This window comes from Brachionichthys hirsutus, chromosome 7, assembly GCF_040956055.1.
Source record: "Brachionichthys hirsutus isolate HB-005 chromosome 7, CSIRO-AGI_Bhir_v1, whole genome shotgun sequence".
Taxonomy (NCBI): Eukaryota; Metazoa; Chordata; class Actinopteri; order Lophiiformes; family Brachionichthyidae; genus Brachionichthys; species Brachionichthys hirsutus.
Window position 1 is genome coordinate 1,049,646 of NC_090903.1, and position 19,207 is coordinate 1,068,852.

Consider the following 19,207-nt stretch of genomic DNA (forward strand, 5'->3'; position numbering starts at 1 on the left):
TGCTGTCATTTTTATTTTCCTTTGGTTTTCGCCTCAACCCATTTCCCACTGGCTGTTACGCGCGCGTCCTTGTCTGCGCGTCAATCTGTTGATTGCTCCGCGCACTCGCGAGCCTGTCGTGCTGCGTGATGGGAAGCGGAGGAGCGTTTCAGCACCGGCCGCGTTCACCGCGTTCACCGCGTTCACCGCGTTAGGTAAAAGGATTTCCTTTATTGCCATGTCTGTGTTGTGACGTCAACGCTGTTGCTGTCTCCACTCGGACTACACGCGCGCGCGCACACATACACAACCATCATCATCATCATCATCGGTTTGTTCTGGCAACATGTTGAAACACGCAGCCGGATGAACTCCGTGCCCGGGGGGGGGCGTTGATCTGCGACACCGTGCGTGTTGTGCTTGCAGGATTCCGCACGTGTCCGCGCGTCTTCGTGTCCTTTAGTGAACGTCTTGCCTTCCTTTCAGATGGGCGCAGCGCCGTGCACGCCGTGCACGCCGTCCCTCTTGCCTGCAGGCGCCTGGCGCTGCGCGTAGAGCCCGCCGCAGCCTGCTGGATGGACGCGGGGCTGCAGGGGCACCACGACCACGATTCAGTGCACGCGTCATGATCACGGTGCCGTGCTGATGGTGAGTACACCCCCCCTGCGTGGGACGGTCACGTGTTTTAAGCAGCGCTTCATGCGGGGACATGTTGGGGGGGGGGGTCACACGCGCTACGTGCACGGATTGATTATCTCTGGAGTGTCGTAAATCTCGCTCTAGCTGTTCTGGAAATGAGAAGTTGCGTATGCTGTGTAGTCTGCCCCCCCCCCAGAGATAGACGCGGTGCTCAGGAGAAGGAGCGTCCTGTTCGGGTGGGGGGGGGGGCGTTCGCAGAGCGGTGTTTGAATTGGCTGCGACCCTCGCAGAGATGTTGGACCGTCGACTCAAACCCAGCACCGTTCATCGGCACCGCTGAAGTTGCGCCCCCCCCCCCCCCCCCCCCCCTGACGCATCGCACCGCCCCGCCCAGCCTCTCCTCCGAGACGCTGCGCCCGCTCCGCTTGGATGAAGAGAAATCCTCCGGATGTTTACCGACGACTGGGATTCGTTAGACTGGGAGGTCAGTCCCCGGCGGAGCGGATTTCACGAAGCCGCGGTTCGGTCCGGTTGTTGTTCACGAGTGGAGAGAAAAGCCGCATCGGAACCGCAACGAGGGGCGCGCGGGGCGCGCGGCTGTCGACACGATGCCAGTCAGGCTTGGGGAGGCGCGCGGTGCGTTGCCGCGCCGTGCGTCGACGCGCTCCGGTTGATCTGAATCTGGTCGGTAGCCACAGCTGAGGAGGAACGACGTCTCAGGAACGGCCACATTGTGGCGCGGCGGGAGCGTCCGCGCGGAGCGGCGCGCGTCTGGCCACACCCGCCTGATCGCTGCAGTGCCCGAGAGAAGGACATGCTTACGTCATCCGACCTTCCTGCACGCACCACACCTGTTGGAGAGTCGTTGCATGCGCGCTGAGAGGACCTGCCTGCAGGTGCAGAGGATCGGGAGCAGACAGGGGATCAGGAGCAGACAGAGGATCAGGAGCAGACAGGGGATCAGGAGCAGACAGGGGATCAGGAGCAGACAGAGGATCAGGATTAGTCAGCCTGTAGATTCGTCTTTAATGATAGTCTTTTGATGTTTGTTTGGAGAAACTCAGAAGATGTTTTTCCACACCGAGTTTGGAGGAGCAGGATTTGGATGCGTTCCTTCTTCCGCTTGGTTCAGTTTCAGCACCAGGACAGTTACATAGCTTGAGCAGCCCCGCCCACTTTAACCCTCTCCGTGGCACAAACTGTGTCAGTGTGTTTCTCCATGGGGGGGCAATGATGTAGCTGCAACGCTCCACACTGTTTAGTATGCAGGAGCAGCAGGGGGGGGGGCAAGCTGTCGTAAACATCCAATCAAAACAAAGACCCAGAGGTGTCTGACCAATCAGGAAATGTCTTGTCCTTTCGCTCACCACCTGTTTGCTTCGGGGTAATTATGGACCTTAAAACCATTTCAGCAGATTTTAATGTTCTCACTGAGAATCGAGCTGAAGGGGAAGAACAGGCTGCACATTCCCACAATGCAACAGGGCAGCCAGTTATTACCAAATAAACATCATTTTGATCTACACCATTACAATGATTGAACCCAAACACATTCCCGTCGCTGTATTGATTGAGGCCATTCTTGACTTGAAATGCGCCCCCCCCTGCATTGTTCGGTCAATAGTTCACTTCACACCAATTTAGTATCAGAGTTATTTGGGCAGCATGGCAGCCTTCTTCAACATTAGGCAGGGCCACGCCCCCTTGTTCTTTTCACAATTCGTAGTTTCTCAGCTTTGATTGCTGTTTTTTACCGTTCCATGTAAATCGTGATGTGAGCGATATCTCTGGGATTCCTGTGGGAAGGTTCTGAAACGGGTCAGGAAGACGAGGCGGAACGTTTGCTCTAATCTAGAACCTTTCCGGGCCCGCCTCGTCACTCCTGATTTCTTGGTGATATTTGCATCGTACAGTTTCTCGATCTTTTTTGTTCATAGGATTGGACTTATTGGAATCGTATCGTTCTCTTCCAGTTTGGGATGGCGAGTAGCTCATTGCTAATGTTTGTGTCTTCGGTAAGCTCAGTTTGTATCCGGAGTAGAACCCGGACGCCAATCTGTTAACCCTTTATCTTCACTGTGTCTCCACTGGGAGTTGCGTGTTTGTCAGTTAGCTTTCATCCGCGCCGCCGGTGATCGCTAAAGGGTCTGGACACGCTGGCCCGTTCTGATTGGCTCGCTATCGGCGCTCTGGTTGGCTGTACAGTTGTTCCCAGTCATTGTTTAAACTGCTCTGTTTTGTCATCCTTTAGTTTCTAAGTCGCTTTTATGTAAAGTTGCAGACAAATATTAAATATTCTGATTGGGGATTGTGTGTAACAGAAGTCCAGCGCCATGCAGTCACTGACCAGCAGGAGTCCCCCCCCCCCCCCCCCCCATATCCACCACTGCATCTCCGGTCTAAACTCTTCATCACTATGTAGCTCATCAGCAGTCAATCTCGCTCTACCTGAAGATATAATAATCTGGTGATGCAGTACCAACAATGATACTACCTTGAGTACGTACACACACACACACACACGCCTACACACACACGCACACCTACACACACACACACACACGCACACACACACACACACACACAGGCCTACACACACACGCACACACACACACACACACACACACACACACACACGCGTACACACACACACACCTACACACACACACACACACACACACACGCCTACACACACACGCACACACACACACACACACACACACGCCTACACACACACACACCTACACACACACACACCTACACACACACACACACAATCTACATTTCATTTGCTGCAACATGTGACAAGAGACCTGAGTCGGGCGTTGGGTCAGTGTAAATGCTGAAGGAATACTGTCTGTACTGCAGAGTAACAGACTCAGGGTTGTAAATGCTGAAGGAATACTGTCTGTACTGCAGAGTAACAGACTCAGGGTTGTAAATGCTGAAGGAATACTGTCTGTACTGCAGAGTACCAGACTCAGGGTTGTAAATGCTGAAGGAATACTGTCTGTACTGCAGAGTACCAGACTCAGGGTTGTAAATGCTGAAGGAAGACTGTCTGTACTGCAGAGTACCAGACTCAGGGTTGTAAATGCTGAAGGAATACTGTCTGTACTGCAGAGTAACAGACTCAGGGTTGTAAATGCTGAAGGAATACTGTCTGTACTGCAGAGTAACAGACTCAGGGTTGTAAATGCTGAAGGAATACTGTCTGTACTGCAGAGTAACAGACTCAGGGTTGTAAATGCTGAAGGAATACTGTCTGTACTGCAGAGTAACAGACTCAGGGTTGTAAATGCTGAAGGAATACTGTCTGTACTGCAGAGTAACAGACTCAGGGTTGTAAATGCTGAAGGAATACTGTCTGTACTGCAGAGTACCAGACTCAGGGTTGTAAATGCTGAAGGAATACTGTCTGTACTGCAGAGTACCAGACTCAGGGTTGTAAATGCTGAAGGAATACTGTCTGTACTGCAGAGTACCAGACTCAGGGTTGTAAATGCTGAAGGAATACTGTCTGTACTGCAGAGTACCAGACTCAGGGTTGTAAATGCTGAAGGAATACTGTCTGTACTGCAGAGTAACAGACTCAGGGTTGTAAATGAAGGAATACTGTCTGTACTGCAAGAACCCTTCACCTGATGGGTGCTAATGCCTCCATGCGATTCGTTAGTCAGGTTTCATGACTGCCGGGCAGCATTAGCATTAGCATTAGCATTCACAAAGGAAATGCTAATTCTCCTGGGGGGTCTGAATGCCTTGGTGGTTTCGGTCCCTTCTTTGTTTCCTGCTCCAACAGGAGTATAACTAACAGGTTATATTTACACAAACAAACTGCAGCACACAAAAAGCACATTAAATTAAAGTAACATTATTCTGGTCTTGCCTCTCCTGGATGACGTATGCGGGTTTGTGGACTGAAGCCGGACTCGGGGGGGCCCCCCCTGTCTGCAGTTTGAGCATTCTTCCCATGTTGCTCTACCATCATCTGTTCCCTCAGATGCTTCGTCTCCCTCCCTCAGTGTAAAGACATGCTTTAGCGTTCTGTTGCTGACTGTGAACTGACAGTGGGGGTGAATGTGAGTATTCATTGAGTTTTTTGAATGAATCCGGATCCGACAACGTGTCCAGGATGCTCCTCGTGGATAAGAACTGGATGGATGGATGGAGCTACAAGGGGACTCTCTCCTCTTGTTTCAGGGTTCATTTTTTAAGAGGACAGGACAATAGTGTCAGCTTTTGTCTTATTGTCACCCTGGTGATTTGGGAGTTGAGGCCTGGAACTGAATCTTTGACTTTGGATGACTTGGTATCAGGTTCTTCTCTTCAGAGGACTCTCCGTGAAGGGACAGGCCGTCCTTGCGGTTGGTTGATGTGAAGCTATTGTGGCATCGATGTCTTCAGTGTGACGCACCCTTGTCTTCACCTGTCCTGCCCCTCTCATCTGCTATCGACGACAGGAATGTTCCAGCTCTCCGGTGTAGCAGCCTTATAGCAAACGGTTACAATGTCTAAAACGCAAAACGCAGTGCCTAGCTAAGATGGGGCTCAGGAGGACGTAAGGCTTGTTAGCTCAGGTTGGGACAGGAAGGGGTCCGATATGAACCGTCATTCAACATGTCTCCTGGTTCTGATCCAGAATGAGGTCAGGAGCAAATATTACATTTTAGCATTAAACCCATTTATGGATTCAAGAATCAGTTAAAAATAAACATCAGCTCTGGTTCACTTTGACTTTTCATGTTGGTGTGTAAAGATACCAGAACAATCTAGAACCTTCTGGTGCTGATCCAGATCACCATGTGGACGGTGTAGAGTTAGGAGGGCGATGACCATTACCCCCCCTTACCCTGGGTAGGCTGCCTCCCTCACATCCAGACTTGGCTTGGTCACAGGGAGCCTCAACAGAAAGATGAAAGAGCCGCTATTCCATATCTATTCTCACAATGTACTAGAAAAAATTAAGTTGGCTTTGCTGCGTGTCGCCCATTGACTGCTGGGATTGGCTCCAGCTTGGCCCGCGACCCGGGGAAGGATTAAGAGGTTGGGACAGTGAATGAATGAATGAATGAATGAATGAATGCTGCGTGTTGATTTATGCTCTTGCACAGCTGTGGAGGCACTGATGAACCGAACAAGGCACACCTGTTACACATCCTGGCCTATCAGTTCCTGCCTATTTAGACCCGACTCTCCGGACAGTTCTCTCAGAATATCCTGGCTGTTTGTCCTGGCCGCTCTGGTTCGATGTGTTTCCCTGTACTTCCTAGCTTAGCACCTCATTCGGTTGGTTCGTTCCGCCGCTGAAATCTTTGTTTGGCTGTGATTTTTCATTTGTGTTTCTGGACATCCAGCCTGTCTAGGTTTTTGTTTGGCAGTGTTTTTGAGTCCTACTTTTTGAGACCCCTGTCTGTCTAGTTAATTTTCATTTATTATATATCTAGTATTTCTTTGTTGCTTATATTTAAAAACCAAAGCCTTGAGCTTTTGCGCTGCATTTCTGGGTCCAGATCTTTTCTCGGCTCGTAACGTAGTGGGATAAATAAGGAAGAGGTCGGACTGAGATGCGCTGAAGGTGAGATGATTTCTTCTCTTGCCATCTGTCTCCACGGTTCATCATCTCTTCCTTTCCTCACCCTTGTCCGTTTCATATTGGATGTACTACATAGCATGTTCTTTATTTAACTGTCTTTCGTACGGTTGACTGCTTTTGTTTCAGAAGGGCATCCCTCTCCTCTCGCCACCCCAACTGTTCCTCAAAGGGATAGATGCTGCTACAATTAGAGAACCTCATCGTCATTTTTAAATCCTTTTTCCACTCAACTCGACATTGTAGTCAGCCGTCACCAGAATGAGGTTTAGAGTCTAGCCGTGCTAGCCATGTCCATGTGGTCCGTGTGTCTGAGCTCTGTAAATGCACCAGCGTTGGGCTGTTAAGCCGCACACAGGCAAACATAAGCTTATTTACCCGGTAACGGTAACCTCCATGTCCCGAGAGTATTTGCCTTCTGTCTGGTTTATGGTGCATCAACTGAAGGCTGATTAATGGAGTCGGACCTGTTGAGCTGCCCTGATATAAATCACAATGGCATATCTACGTACAAGGAACAAGGTGGAGACTGGCGTAGCGTGCGCTGCCTCAAGAGCAGAAGGCCAACTTACTGCGTGTGTGTGTGTGTCCTGAGATTTGTCCATGCACGTGCTTCAACGTCCATTTTCCTCTCACCTCCTGGCTTCGTTGTGTGTGTGTGTGTGTGTGTGTGTGTGCCCCCATCCATGGAGTGAGTGTCCTGTAGCAGCTGAAAGGGATGACTCACTCACTGACAGCACCTGCTCGTCTCTTTTTCTCACTCTCATGCAAACACACTTTAAAAAGTTCACTTACGTGATGCTGATGTGTCACAAATCCCCAAAACATTTTTCATCATATTCATTCTTGGTGTGTTTCTACATTAACGTCTCCATCCGAGAGCCTTCTCCACCACCTTGCACTCAGTCGTCGGCCTGCAGCCCTGCTTTTACGAGGCTCCGCCTTCAGTTCAGTGTTTGTACAGATGGTCCACACTTACCGACGTACTCATTCAACGGCGACTTGGCGTTACGATGAGCTTTCCAAAACGTAATTGTTGCGTTTAGTGACAAGGAATCACTGTTACAATGAGATAAATGCACTGGCTGTGGAGTTGTGAGTATATGTATAGTATACATGGCATATAAGTATGCAAATATTAAAGATACTTGAACACACAAAATGTCGGATAAGGTCAACCGGACTTTCGTTAAAGGACAATTGTTTTGGGTCGAAGTCTTGTAAATGGAACTCCGTCGTTAAGTGAGGACCAGCTGTGCTGTTTTCCGACATTCTCTGTCCAATTACTAGTGATGGTGAGATGAAGCCTCATGGCAGTGTTACCCCAGCAGTGGGCTGACAACCAGAAGGTGCCGTCTCATCCTGCAGACCTTCATCCATTGAGAGGGACTATGACTTTGGGAATTGGACATCACTGGCATTTACAGATTCTCTGTCGCTTTGGTGCATTTCTCACTATTAACATTTGCACAGCAGTTCGTGCGTTTCTCAAAACAATTAGTGCATTTCTCCAAGCCCTGGTGGATAATCTGCATAAGCATGTCACTTGCTGAAAACGGAGAGTCCATTCCTCAAAAGCAAGTCTTCGTGTCAAACTGCCAGCATCATCAAAATGAGAAGTATTTACATCATCGTTTATGAACAAGAGGCAAACGGCTTTGTCCTGTTTTCGTTATGACACTTTATTCTGTGTTTTCCAATACAAAACTAGAAAGACAGTCAGAGATTGCAGACCCCGCCTCCAAAAGACTATTGGATCTTGTGAGACAGTAAACAGGGCTTCCGGATCAGAGGGGCCAAACCTGCTCGAGCTTGCTGCTCCGGAACGTACTACAAGACTCCTTCTGGACTCTTTTTCCCATCATGCCATTCGTGTCCCTCCCTCTTAAAGTGACACTTTACAGCACAGGCACAATTCCAGATGTAAAAATAATTCTAGAATCTGGATCCAGATCCGGATCAACGCCATTCTCGGGGAGGACCGAGCCACGGACAGAACCTTGCTTGTGTAAAAATTTAAAGTCGATTGGGATACTAGTTTTTGAGTTATGCGCTCGGACAGTGTTAGATAAATCTGCAAATGTGTTTATCATTAATTCACCAATGAGTAGCAGTAGTTATGTCATGGTTCTTTTAATGCCATTTATCCTTCATAATCGTACTCAAGATATTCATAAAGTATGTGACAATCGTAGATCTGTTAATATGCTGACTAGACTGAAGAAGTGAACACTTTGTGTTGTGAGGAAGAGCTATCTGCTCAAGGTTGGAGTCTTCATGTCTGGGTGATTTACGCACGTACACATTCTTATCTGCTAATAAAACCAGCTGGAGGGGAGCTGTTTCTCTGAGAATGGAGGACGAGGCTAGCAGCAGCCACTCTCCCTTGCTGGGAGAGTCGATGGCACGGCTAGAGAGCAGCTCCATTCTCCCTTGCTGAAAGAAAGAATACTAGTCTCGTTTCTTACCGCAAGTAAATGTTATTGGGTTGAATCTTTGGGGCTTGGTTCTGATTTTTTCTCTTTTACAGTGTCACAAACCTGACAGACAAACAGACAGACAGACAGACCCATTGCAATACCCTTGCCCCCCCTTCGGCAAGGGTAACTAGAGACAATCAGAGATTGCAGACCCCGCCTCCAATAGACTATTGGATCTTGTGAGACAGTAAACAGGGTTTCCGGATCAGAGGGGCCAAACCTGCTCTAGCTTGCTGCTCCGGAACAGGAAAAGATACAACTACAACTGTAACATATATGAAACTAGAATGGACTATGAGTGTGCACACCAAATTTGAAGTCTCTAGCTCCAAAATTGAGGTCAGGATGGACTCCTGAAAAATGCCAATTTTAGAACGAAAATTAGCCATTCTCGGGGAGGACTGAGCCACGGACAGAACCTTGCTTGTGTAAGAATTTCAAGTAGATTGGGTTACTAGTTTTTGAGTTATGCACGCAGACAAACAGACAGACAGACAAACAAACTGACCCAATTGCAATACCCTCGCCTTCCCCTCGGCGAGGGTAAAAAACTCAGAACTCGGTGACACGACCTGAAAATACTCACCGACCCTCCTTGAGCCCGCACCCCCGGGAGTCCGAGGGCTCCTTTGTGGGGGGGGGGTTCATCTCTTCATGTTCATCTCCATCACAACGGGTATCATCCTTTGCAATGCAGCAAGGAAAGGATCTCCTTGAGTGGTGAATCCACCCTCTGTCTGACCGTTGTGATGTCATCACATGCTGCATCCTGCTAGCAGGGACATTAGCACAAAAAGAAAGGTATAAAATCTGCTTGAATTTTACAACGAGTTCAACAATTTAGCATGTAATGACTCAACCAATGAAATGAAGACTATTCGTTTTATTGGGAACGACTATTCAGTAGTCCAGTATAGTTCATTTTGACTGACATGACATAGCTAGTCGCCCTTTGTCCCACATTTTTCTTAACTTTGTCATGGGGCCATCTGTCTCAGAAGGTAAGACGGTCCTTCTCACTGTGATGGACTGTCTCATACCACTACTCAAGATCAGCCCAAGAATTACCTGAAGTCATGTTATTTCATTTGTTGTGGATCCCTCAGGTTGTCTGGGAAAGAGCTCTAAGGGTCGGCTGAAGTGTCCCATGGTCCCAAGTTTGTTTTTGCGGGGACAGAGTTTTCTGATGGAAGTGTGAGGGGTGAGGAGGTCCTTCAGTTACTCGGTGGCTTTGCAGTAGTTGCGCTGGTGATGCAACAATGCAGCCCTTAAACTGTGTGGGCCGACGACCCGCCCAGTGGCAGCACCGTCTGCTCCCTGAAGTCACGTTAGCTCTTCCTGATTCATTCTGCTGGTTCTCTTGATCCAAGCTTTTGTCGGCCGGTGCGGTCGAGGGCCCCGGCGGCAGACCCCCCCCCCCCCCCTCCACGGAGGAGCCCTCTGACTCCCGGGGGTGCGGGCTCACGGAGGGTCGGTGAGACTGAGTCGTGCGAACGGGGCAGGACTGGGACTCCCTCCCTGGTTCTCTTGTCTCTTTGTTGCAATAGTAGAGACGGGTTTGTGTCCAGTAAATTATGGAGGCTTACTCTGTTTTCAAGGCACAAGGCTCATTTATTTGATAGCTGCAGTTTAACAGTGATTCTAAGTTCTGTGAAGGGATTTGAATCATCTGACATTAAATCCAACCATCCAAATTTTAAGCTTGAGAGAAATGAATGCTCTTGAAATTTCCCCTTGATGTTTGATGAGATCTGTCCAAGCGTCTTTGCTTATCTAGGGGACTTTAATCTTTCGTGCCCGTTAGGTTTGCTGATTGGACGGTGTACTCGATGTCGTGTCGTTTGCTTATTCATCTCTCTCTGGACCTTGTTTGCCTCATCTGTCAAACATTCACAGGGTGAGTTGCTGATTAGCAGCATCACCATCAAGTCGGGACAAAACGGCCACAAGGTAACACTGAAATATTAATGGTGGCCTCTCTTGCTGTTCTCGGGGTCCTGCCATTGTCCTGTCGTGCTCTCTGAGTGAGCCGAAGTGGGCTTGAATTGAACACTCGCTCTGGTTCTGGTTCTGCTCCAGTGTTCGCGCAGCAATCCGAGGATGATAAAATCCAGTTCTGGATGGGAGTTAGGAGCTTGCAGGCTGTGGACCAGAGGATTTTAGTTTTCTCTTTCGCTCAATCCCCTTCTCTTCCCTCTCTCCTACAATGATTGTGCATTCTAGCATGTGAAAAAATCCATTCCAACAGGGAAAGGAGCACATTTTGGAATCAATACGAAACATATTGGTTTACAGTTCAAACAGCTGTAATTCATTAACTAACAGCTGTTCAACGTACAAGGCTGTGGGAATTATTCGCATTTTTGTTTAACAGGTTGTGGTGCTCATCACAACCAATCTCCAGCCCGTAATTCCTGTGATTATGGAACGTGTTTAATTGACTTCACTAATCTGATTTTGGCATGGGGAGGGGGAATCCTGGATTATAGTTATAACTACAACATGAACAAGGATCAGACTCATTAGCTGCTGAGGCTTGGGGACAATGGATATTCCTGATACAGACCAGGCTAACCTAAACTTCCTATAACATTGCAGTGTCAATCACAACGTTCTACCTCACTTGTCCCATTTGTCCTTTGATGTCATTTTATAACTGTAGCCATTTGACTCTGGCACAAATGTAAAAGGCTCCACCCTCACAACTATATGTTCTAAGCATAACTATACGAAGTACTTATTAAGGTGACTGAAGAATTCCATGGGGATACTATACCAAATTGGTTAGGGTTAGCAATGGTTAGCAACGGCAATGGCAGTTGTAATTTCTGCATTTTCCGGACTATAAATCACACTTTCTTTCATATGTCAGGTGTGATTTATATACTGTATATTAAAATACAGTGGAGGGCCAGCAAGGCCTTCTCTGCTGGCCTCACATGACCGAAAATCATGATAAAAGTTAATGTAATTTAAAATGTATTCTCCATATATATATATATATATATATGTATATATAAATTATTCTCAATATTCATGTCATATTATATCTCAGTGCTGTATTTTTATCCAATCAGAATTCAGCTATCTTGTGTTGCCAGGTTGCATGAAATCTGTCCGAGGCCTCGACATTGCTGGCGTCTGTGCACCATGAGTGAACGGGCACATATAGTTGATCGATAGTTGCGATAGCCAATCAGATTACGAGTTGGCGACAGTAAGGCCTTCTACCTGGCCTCACGTTGAGTGTGACGTGTACGCGTCCCGTGATTGGATACTCACTTGTGAGAGTCGGGCAGCGCTATGCAAATCGACAAAGTCACACCAGACGTGACCAGAGCCACACCCGGTTGCCGTTAGCAGAAAAATCAAATGTATATAAACTTGCTTTTTTAATCTACAAAGGAGGGGGAAACGTAGATTTGGTTGCAGATATACTCGCAAGACCATTTTCAAGACGAACCTTTCAAGACAAGCTTTTTTCTCTCTCTCTCTGGAGTCGCTGTTGCATGTGGGATTATTCTCGAGAACAAATGTGGCCGTCTCGTTGCTGTTGTTAAACCTTTCCGGTTCTGGTGCAAGTGATGACCAAAATCAGTAAAATGCACGACGGAGAAAAGAAAAACAAATAGATTCTGCAAATACAGTAGAATATAAATGATAGGACTGCATCTGTTGGAACGGAACTTCCCTCTGGGATTAATAAAGTTTTCTGATTCAAATCAAACAATTATTTAATTTATAAAGCTATTGTTTGTTATATATTCATCTTTTGATCTGTTACAGTAATGTAATGAATTTAAATGAAAATACATCAAGTTGAGGGATTTTCTCTGCAACATTTAGGTGACATTGAAAAATAGATTAATTAAATTAATTGCAGATCATAATTAATTAATCGCTCAAATGTTAAAATTGCATGACGGCACTAAAATAAACTGTGTCCCAGATTATGAATGAATTGATAAAATATACAAATGATTTTAAGCCATAAAAACAAAGCCAATTTGTGGCTATTGTAACTGAGGGTTTGGAGGGAAAGAAGAGGACAGCATGAACTCGTGGGGGAGATATTTAGGCCCGAGCGCCTATCCTAGGCGTAAGGGGCTATTGCTTTTGCAACGCAGAAGACGACAAGTTGACGAGCGCAGCTCGTCAACCCTCAGCATCCAACGTAGCCATGAGGACGACCAACACACTCGCGCACACACACCGACACTCAACAGCACACACACACCCCCCGACACTAAACAACACACACGCACACACACAGAGATCCTCAAACACGAGTTGACGAGCGCAGCGAGTCAACTCGTGTTTGTAACTGTCTTCCGATGGTTGACGAGTGCAGCGAGTCAACCATCGGGCGACCAACACACCCACACCCACACCCACGACACTCAACAGCACACACCCTGACACTAAACAACACACATACAGACACACACAGACGCGTAGCCCTCGTCAAGACCATTCCGAAAATGTATTTTGTGTAATAATCACACACTCAGAAAAAAAGTTATATTGTTTTTGCTAAAATTCTTTTTTTTTCCTTTCTTTCTTTCTTTCTTTGTTCTGCTGTTTAAACGGCAATTTGACCCCCTGAACATGCTCGAAAACTCACCAAACTTCGAACCAAGCTCAGAACCGGCGAAAAATTAATTATTTTATGTGTTTTAAAATTGGGCATGAAAAACCTACAAAAATCAAAATGCATTGGGCCTATGGAGAGGGGTCCGACGTCAACTTTGTCGGACAGCCACGAAATCCGGTACAGACATGCGTCATGTCAGGGCATAAAAAAAATATTATTATGGCCACGCCCCCAGACACACAGGAAGGCGGCCATATTGGATTGAAATTTAAAAACTGCTGAGTCAGCATTAATCCTGACGGTGCATTTGAACAAACTCCTCCTCGGGGGTTTCACCAAATGAGCTGAAATTCAGTGTACACCATCTAGAGACTTGGGGCATCAAAAGTTATCCAAATTATTTTTATACATTTAACGGTTTCCGTGCGGCAAATCTCCAAACTTGAGGTCAAATTTTGAGCGTTTTCGTACACCAAAAATTGCTCCCGTTTGCACACACACACTCCAATCCAAACCAGATTTTAAACACTTATTGACCCTTCCTACCTGGACACTTTAAAAGTGAAACTTTGACAATCGGCCTTACAGCGCCCCCTAGAGAACGATAACAAAAATTGAATGGGAATTTAAAAAAGTTTGCCAGAAATGATTGAAATTTTCCAAAAAATTCCCTCATGTGGTCCCGATCAAAAAACACAATCGTAACCATGTTGTTGTTTTTACGGTGTTGCCGTGGCGATGGCAACCCCTCCTATGGGGAGGGGTCCGACGCCAACTTTGTCGGACAGCCACGAAATTCGGTACAAACATGCGTCATGTCAGGGCAAAAAAAAGTATATTGGCCACGCCCCCAGACACACATAAAGGCGGCCATATTGGATTGAAACTTCAAAACTCCTGATGGCAGATGGCCATATAATCCAAATAACGATTTGACTAAACTGTGAGCTACTCATGCAGCTCAAATCTAAACACTTGTGAAGCACTCAGGACAAAAGCGGCGTGCGTTGGCGGGTCAGCTCAACGGCCTGTCGGCCGGCGAGGGCCTACAACGCCGCTTGCGGCTTTAATTATTCTTGTTCCTTGTCTTCACTGTCCTCTCAGACACGCACTCCTCCATCAACAGCACATTCCAACACACCGTTTCCTTTTTTTCACAATCAAGCCTCTGCATGTACTGTCAGTATTACAATGAAACAGCACAGAAAAGTTGCTTACACTGTAGTGTTGTAGTACTCGAGATCGGTCTTGGTCTCGAGATGACTTTTTAACGACCTCGGTCACGGTAATGTCTTGGTCTGGTTTGGTGTGGGCTCGACTACAACACTACTTACATTATAAACATTTGAAAGGGCAATCGAGTGCTTCTTTTATTTATATTGTAACATGTTTTATGTTTATTATCTTTCTGTATTGTCGCACTTTCCTTTATGCTGCTTTTATTTTGAAGTGCTTCCTGCTTGGCACTTAGCACGTGCCTGGAAGTTTGACGGATGCACAAAAACAAGACGATAAAGTGATATTTCTGTTTTTTTTCTACTTGTTCCAGCTCCTGGCTAGAATTAAGAACAAACTGACGATATTTCTAGAGATCCACCAGGAAGGAAATGTTCTCTAGCCGTCTAGCGTTCTCAAGGCTGAGCTTTATTCAAGCATCAATGTCTGGTCGGGGTGTAGCTGCATGCACCTTGCAGAGAATGTGATTTGATAGTGTTGCACGGTCACCAGCCAAATTGTCGGAACATAGCGGTGTCGGACCAATGTCGTTATCCCGGTGAAATTTCGGTTGGCTTCAGCATGTCTGATAACGGCCACCACGGCCTCGTGGGTGTGCATATCCAAAGGGCCCCAACCTACAACAATAGGAACAATAAACTGATATCATGTCATTGTAATCTTCTGCCTATAGTCTATTTCCTGATACAGAAAACTGTCATTCAACAAAGCCACCTAATTTTGTATTCATTAGTATTTCTTGAGTGTTTTTAAGATGGATCAATGCCTCTGTCCTGGGTTGAGCACTCATTGGTTGTGAATACAGCTTCCCCTAATCCTTATTAATGCTTCCCACAATAGCGCTCGAAAGTGCAAGTGGATTTTGACTGATGCTTGAATGCTAATGACTTAGAATTATTTTTATTTTTTAGATAATGATTTGCAAAAAAAGGCCTCTGTGGCAGACTTGGGTTTTTTTGCTTGTGAGGTCATTGCTGCTTTTCCCCTCATTCAGGTTTTGCAGAAGACGCTTGCCAGTTTTCAGTGTTGCCTTTGATGTTTTTGGACCTGGTACTGGAGTTGGAGTGGTGTAAAATATGGACCTGCCAGCCTCGGGCTTTGCTCCTCTCTTTGCCCACCTCTGTGATTGTGATGTCTTTTGGTGTTGCTCTAATGAGTGACTGCTCAGGGACGTTGTGGATCATGATGTACTTTCTGTATCTCCCCTGTAGAGAGCCATACATCATTCTTACAAAGGTCCCAGTACCTTCTCCTTTTTTACTATTGAATGTTTCACATTTCCAAACCATCTTTTCACTTGGCAGTTTGTGTCCCTGGATTTGCTTGGGCCAACGTTTTTGACTTCCATGTCAGATGCGTACCTTTTTAAATGTCCCAACAGCAGACCACTCCAAAGAGGGACAATGCCGAGGGTTTTTTCAAAAATGACATCCACAATAGCCGGACAGGAGTATGGGGTCTCTTTTCCAAGTTCTGCCTGCACCTCCCCAAAGCCCTTCTTGAATTCAGATGTGAATGGAGACCTACCAACGATTGCGTGAGTAGGTCTGTCTTCTTCATCATCGTCTTCCTGAGCTAAAGGTGTGTCCTTTAGTTTTTCAGTGTCTTCCATGCTGGGGGTCTTGCTGTCTTTTATGAAGTCCTTCAGGGCCTTAAGATGATCAAGGACTTTATTTGTCTTATGTTTTCCAGTCAATATAGTGCACAAGATGTGGGAACATGTTGAGTGCTGCAGTCGTTGCTGTTTTGGCGCCTGGCAAATGCAAACGTTGCAAAATCTTTCCAAACTTCGTTGGCGGTTTTTTTCCCGAATGACTGAGCAACTGCTTTAAGCGCATACACAGAGTTCATGTGTAGCACTGTAAACCTTCTGAGATCCCTCCATGTCTTCAGTTTGGAACAAATGGCAAAAGCACCGTCCAAATAGCTGACAATGCAACGCTTTGGAGTAGTGCCCAGCTGTAATCTGTTTCAACTTGATGTACTCGTAGTTTTGTGTACTGCGACACATTTCGGAGGAACTGCTTTAGCCAAAATGTGTTTGTTGGTACAGAGTGTTCATTTGTCAGCGTTTCACAGACTGGGAGGTGGGGGGGGGGGGGTGCACTCTGACCACCTCCAAGAAGAGCAACAGAGTGGTAGAGGAGTCTTTTACTCTGACCAGGAACTTTGGATGCAACAGTACCTGTAGCGTTTAGGTGTAAGGTCAGGGGGGGTCTTCTTTCTCAGGTGTTGTACTACGATGCCTATTCCTGTTTCTGTATACATATGTACACCAAAAGGGTGATGATGATGATGAATATATTTATTAGATAGAATGTTAGTACACAGTAGCATGTATTACAGTACAAGTACAGTCACACAGTAGCATGTATTACAGTACAAGTACAGTCGCACAGTAGCATGTATTACAGTACAAGTACAGTCAAACAGTAGCATGTATTACAGTACAAGTACAGTCGCACAGTAGCATGTATTACAGTACAAGTACAGTCACACAGTAGCATGTATTACAGTACAAGTACAGTCACACAGTAGCATGTATTACAGTACAAGTACAGTCAAACATCCTGTCTAAGAGGAGCATTTCTAAAAAGCCCTTGCGGTCTTGTTTCCGTTGAAAGTCCTTCGTACATAAATCATCGACATCTAACAATACAAATAAAACTAATATTAAATTACTCAATTGATGCAGGATAACAATAAATTAAAAAGACACAAATATGTACAACGTACATGGACAACAAATGGGGGGGGTTGATCCGGAGAGAGTCGTGATGACTATCTCCGTTTCTGTCCCCCTGAAAGGTGTATTTTTAGGGCCTTTTTGAAGGAGGCCAAAGAGGTGCATGTTTTGAGGGCAGGAGTCAAACAGTTCCACCCCTGGGGGGCAGTATTGTAAAAAGATGATTTACCCATGTTTGCCCCCTTGGCATCCTTGATGCCTCTCCCCAGGTCTGCTCTGGCCTCAGAGGGTCCTGTTGCCAGACCTGAAGGCCGTTTTCCGGAATCTGAGGAGTGCTGCACTTCACTGGTCATCCAGGATTTCTGGTTGGGGAAAACCCGGATCCGTTTATTTACTGTGAGAGTGTGTACACAGTTCTTGATGTAGGAGTTAACTCTCAAATCGAGTTTTGATAGGTGCTGGAGTGGTGGTTCTCCTCTTTTCTTTTCTTGTCTTCTTGCATGCCTGCGATCCAGTTTCCTGTTGCTCTCTTGTCGTGGTAGATGGGTGGAAGCTTATGCTATTGCTGAACTGGGTCGCTCTGGCTAAGAGTTTAAGCTAAATGCCTGAAATGGAAAAGCTTCTCCGCTCGACTGGTTTGACTCTTGCGCTGATTGAAGCAGCTTTCTAACTCGGAGACGTGTCCCCGTGTTCTGCGGAGAGCGGATCATCTTGATCTCTGGGTAGATTTTTAAAAGGCTATGAGTGCAGACCTGTCTGCTGCTCGCTGATTTATCTTGTGATGCTGGTTCCTTTTCTTTCTCTCATGCTTATGCCTTAGGATCTGAAGAAGGTGCTGTCTTTCCCCCCGTACCCTGGACAGTTTTTGCACCCGGTCGTGTATGCCTGCACAGCAGTCATGCTGCTCTGCCTCTTCGCCTCCATCATCACTTACATGGTGCACCACAGGTAAGAAGAAAGCACCACCTTCTCCTGTTGCTGCTCCTGAGTAGCACATTTAATCTTCTGAGGTTTACATTTCTGGTAATATGTTGTGATAAAATGCTTTTGAAATCCGGTTTAAGGTTGACTGAGACTGGAGACGCGTCCCTTTGGTTTCGACCGTCTCTTTCGATGGACTCACAGCAGCCTACAGGATGCAGAAAAGAGAGTGCTTGATTTGTAATCTTCATCCTTGTGAATGCACGTTGATCCGTTCTGTATTTGACACTTAACATCTTCTTTAGTCACTTTTGACTTCATTGCTAACAGTTCAGTCTTGGTTTACTGGTGTCTGGTGAGATGGGTGAGACCAGGGGTGCCCATTACGGCGATCGATCGGTCGATCGCGAAGGGAAAGTCGGTCCATCCCGTGACATATTGTTTGATTGACATGCAGGGCAGCCAGTCAGATGACGACTTGTTTTTTCTGACCGCACATGCGCAAATAGGCGCTAAGCGCAGTGTCGCCGCTCCACTCTCTCTCTCTTCCTCACTCACTCACTCGCTCGCTCCCGGGGGGGAGGGGCTGGGGCGCACACACAAACACATCTCACAACAATAGTCACGAGTTATCTCCGATCTTCAGCCCTCGCTTTTTTCTTTAAAACTAAAGAAAGATTATCACCATCGCTGGACCGAGTAAGAAGACAGAAACACATCACTTTAACGCGGAATGGGAGGCGGAGTTTGTTTCACGATGTCGTTTAAACGCCTTTCTGCCTGTGCCGCCCATCGATGGCTCTCCAGATGTTTTATTTATTGATCACCGGAGAACACTTCGGCTGCTTCAACACGACAAAGAGGCAGTTTTCTTCCTGCAGTACTCTTCATCAGATACTCGGAGTCATGAAACTAATGAAACCTGAGCGTTCCTCTCTGCCGCTAACTCTAGCACAGCTGCAACTTCCCCTTGCACTACAAAATAAGAGCGCACATTTCAAAATAAACGTCAAGCAGCTGCGCTGCGTTTACACTGCCAGTCTACCATCGCAATAACGACAATACGACACCGACTTTCC

The 19,207-nt window shown here is 46.6% G+C and overlaps 1 protein-coding gene across 1 annotated transcript in view; it reads left to right on the forward strand.

Annotated features, from left to right (window-relative positions):
- Positions 1-585: 585 nt before the first annotated feature.
- LOC137896043 (adhesion G protein-coupled receptor A1) overlaps positions 586-19,207 on the forward strand; it is a 28,396-nt gene continuing 9,774 nt past the window's right edge. Inside the window, exons 1-2 of the mRNA XM_068741573.1 lie at positions 586-627; positions 18,028-18,155. Coding sequence (XP_068597674.1) covers positions 625-627; positions 18,028-18,155 — 131 coding nt within the window. The 5' untranslated portion in view covers positions 586-624. The remainder of the gene's footprint in view (positions 628-18,027; positions 18,156-19,207) is intronic.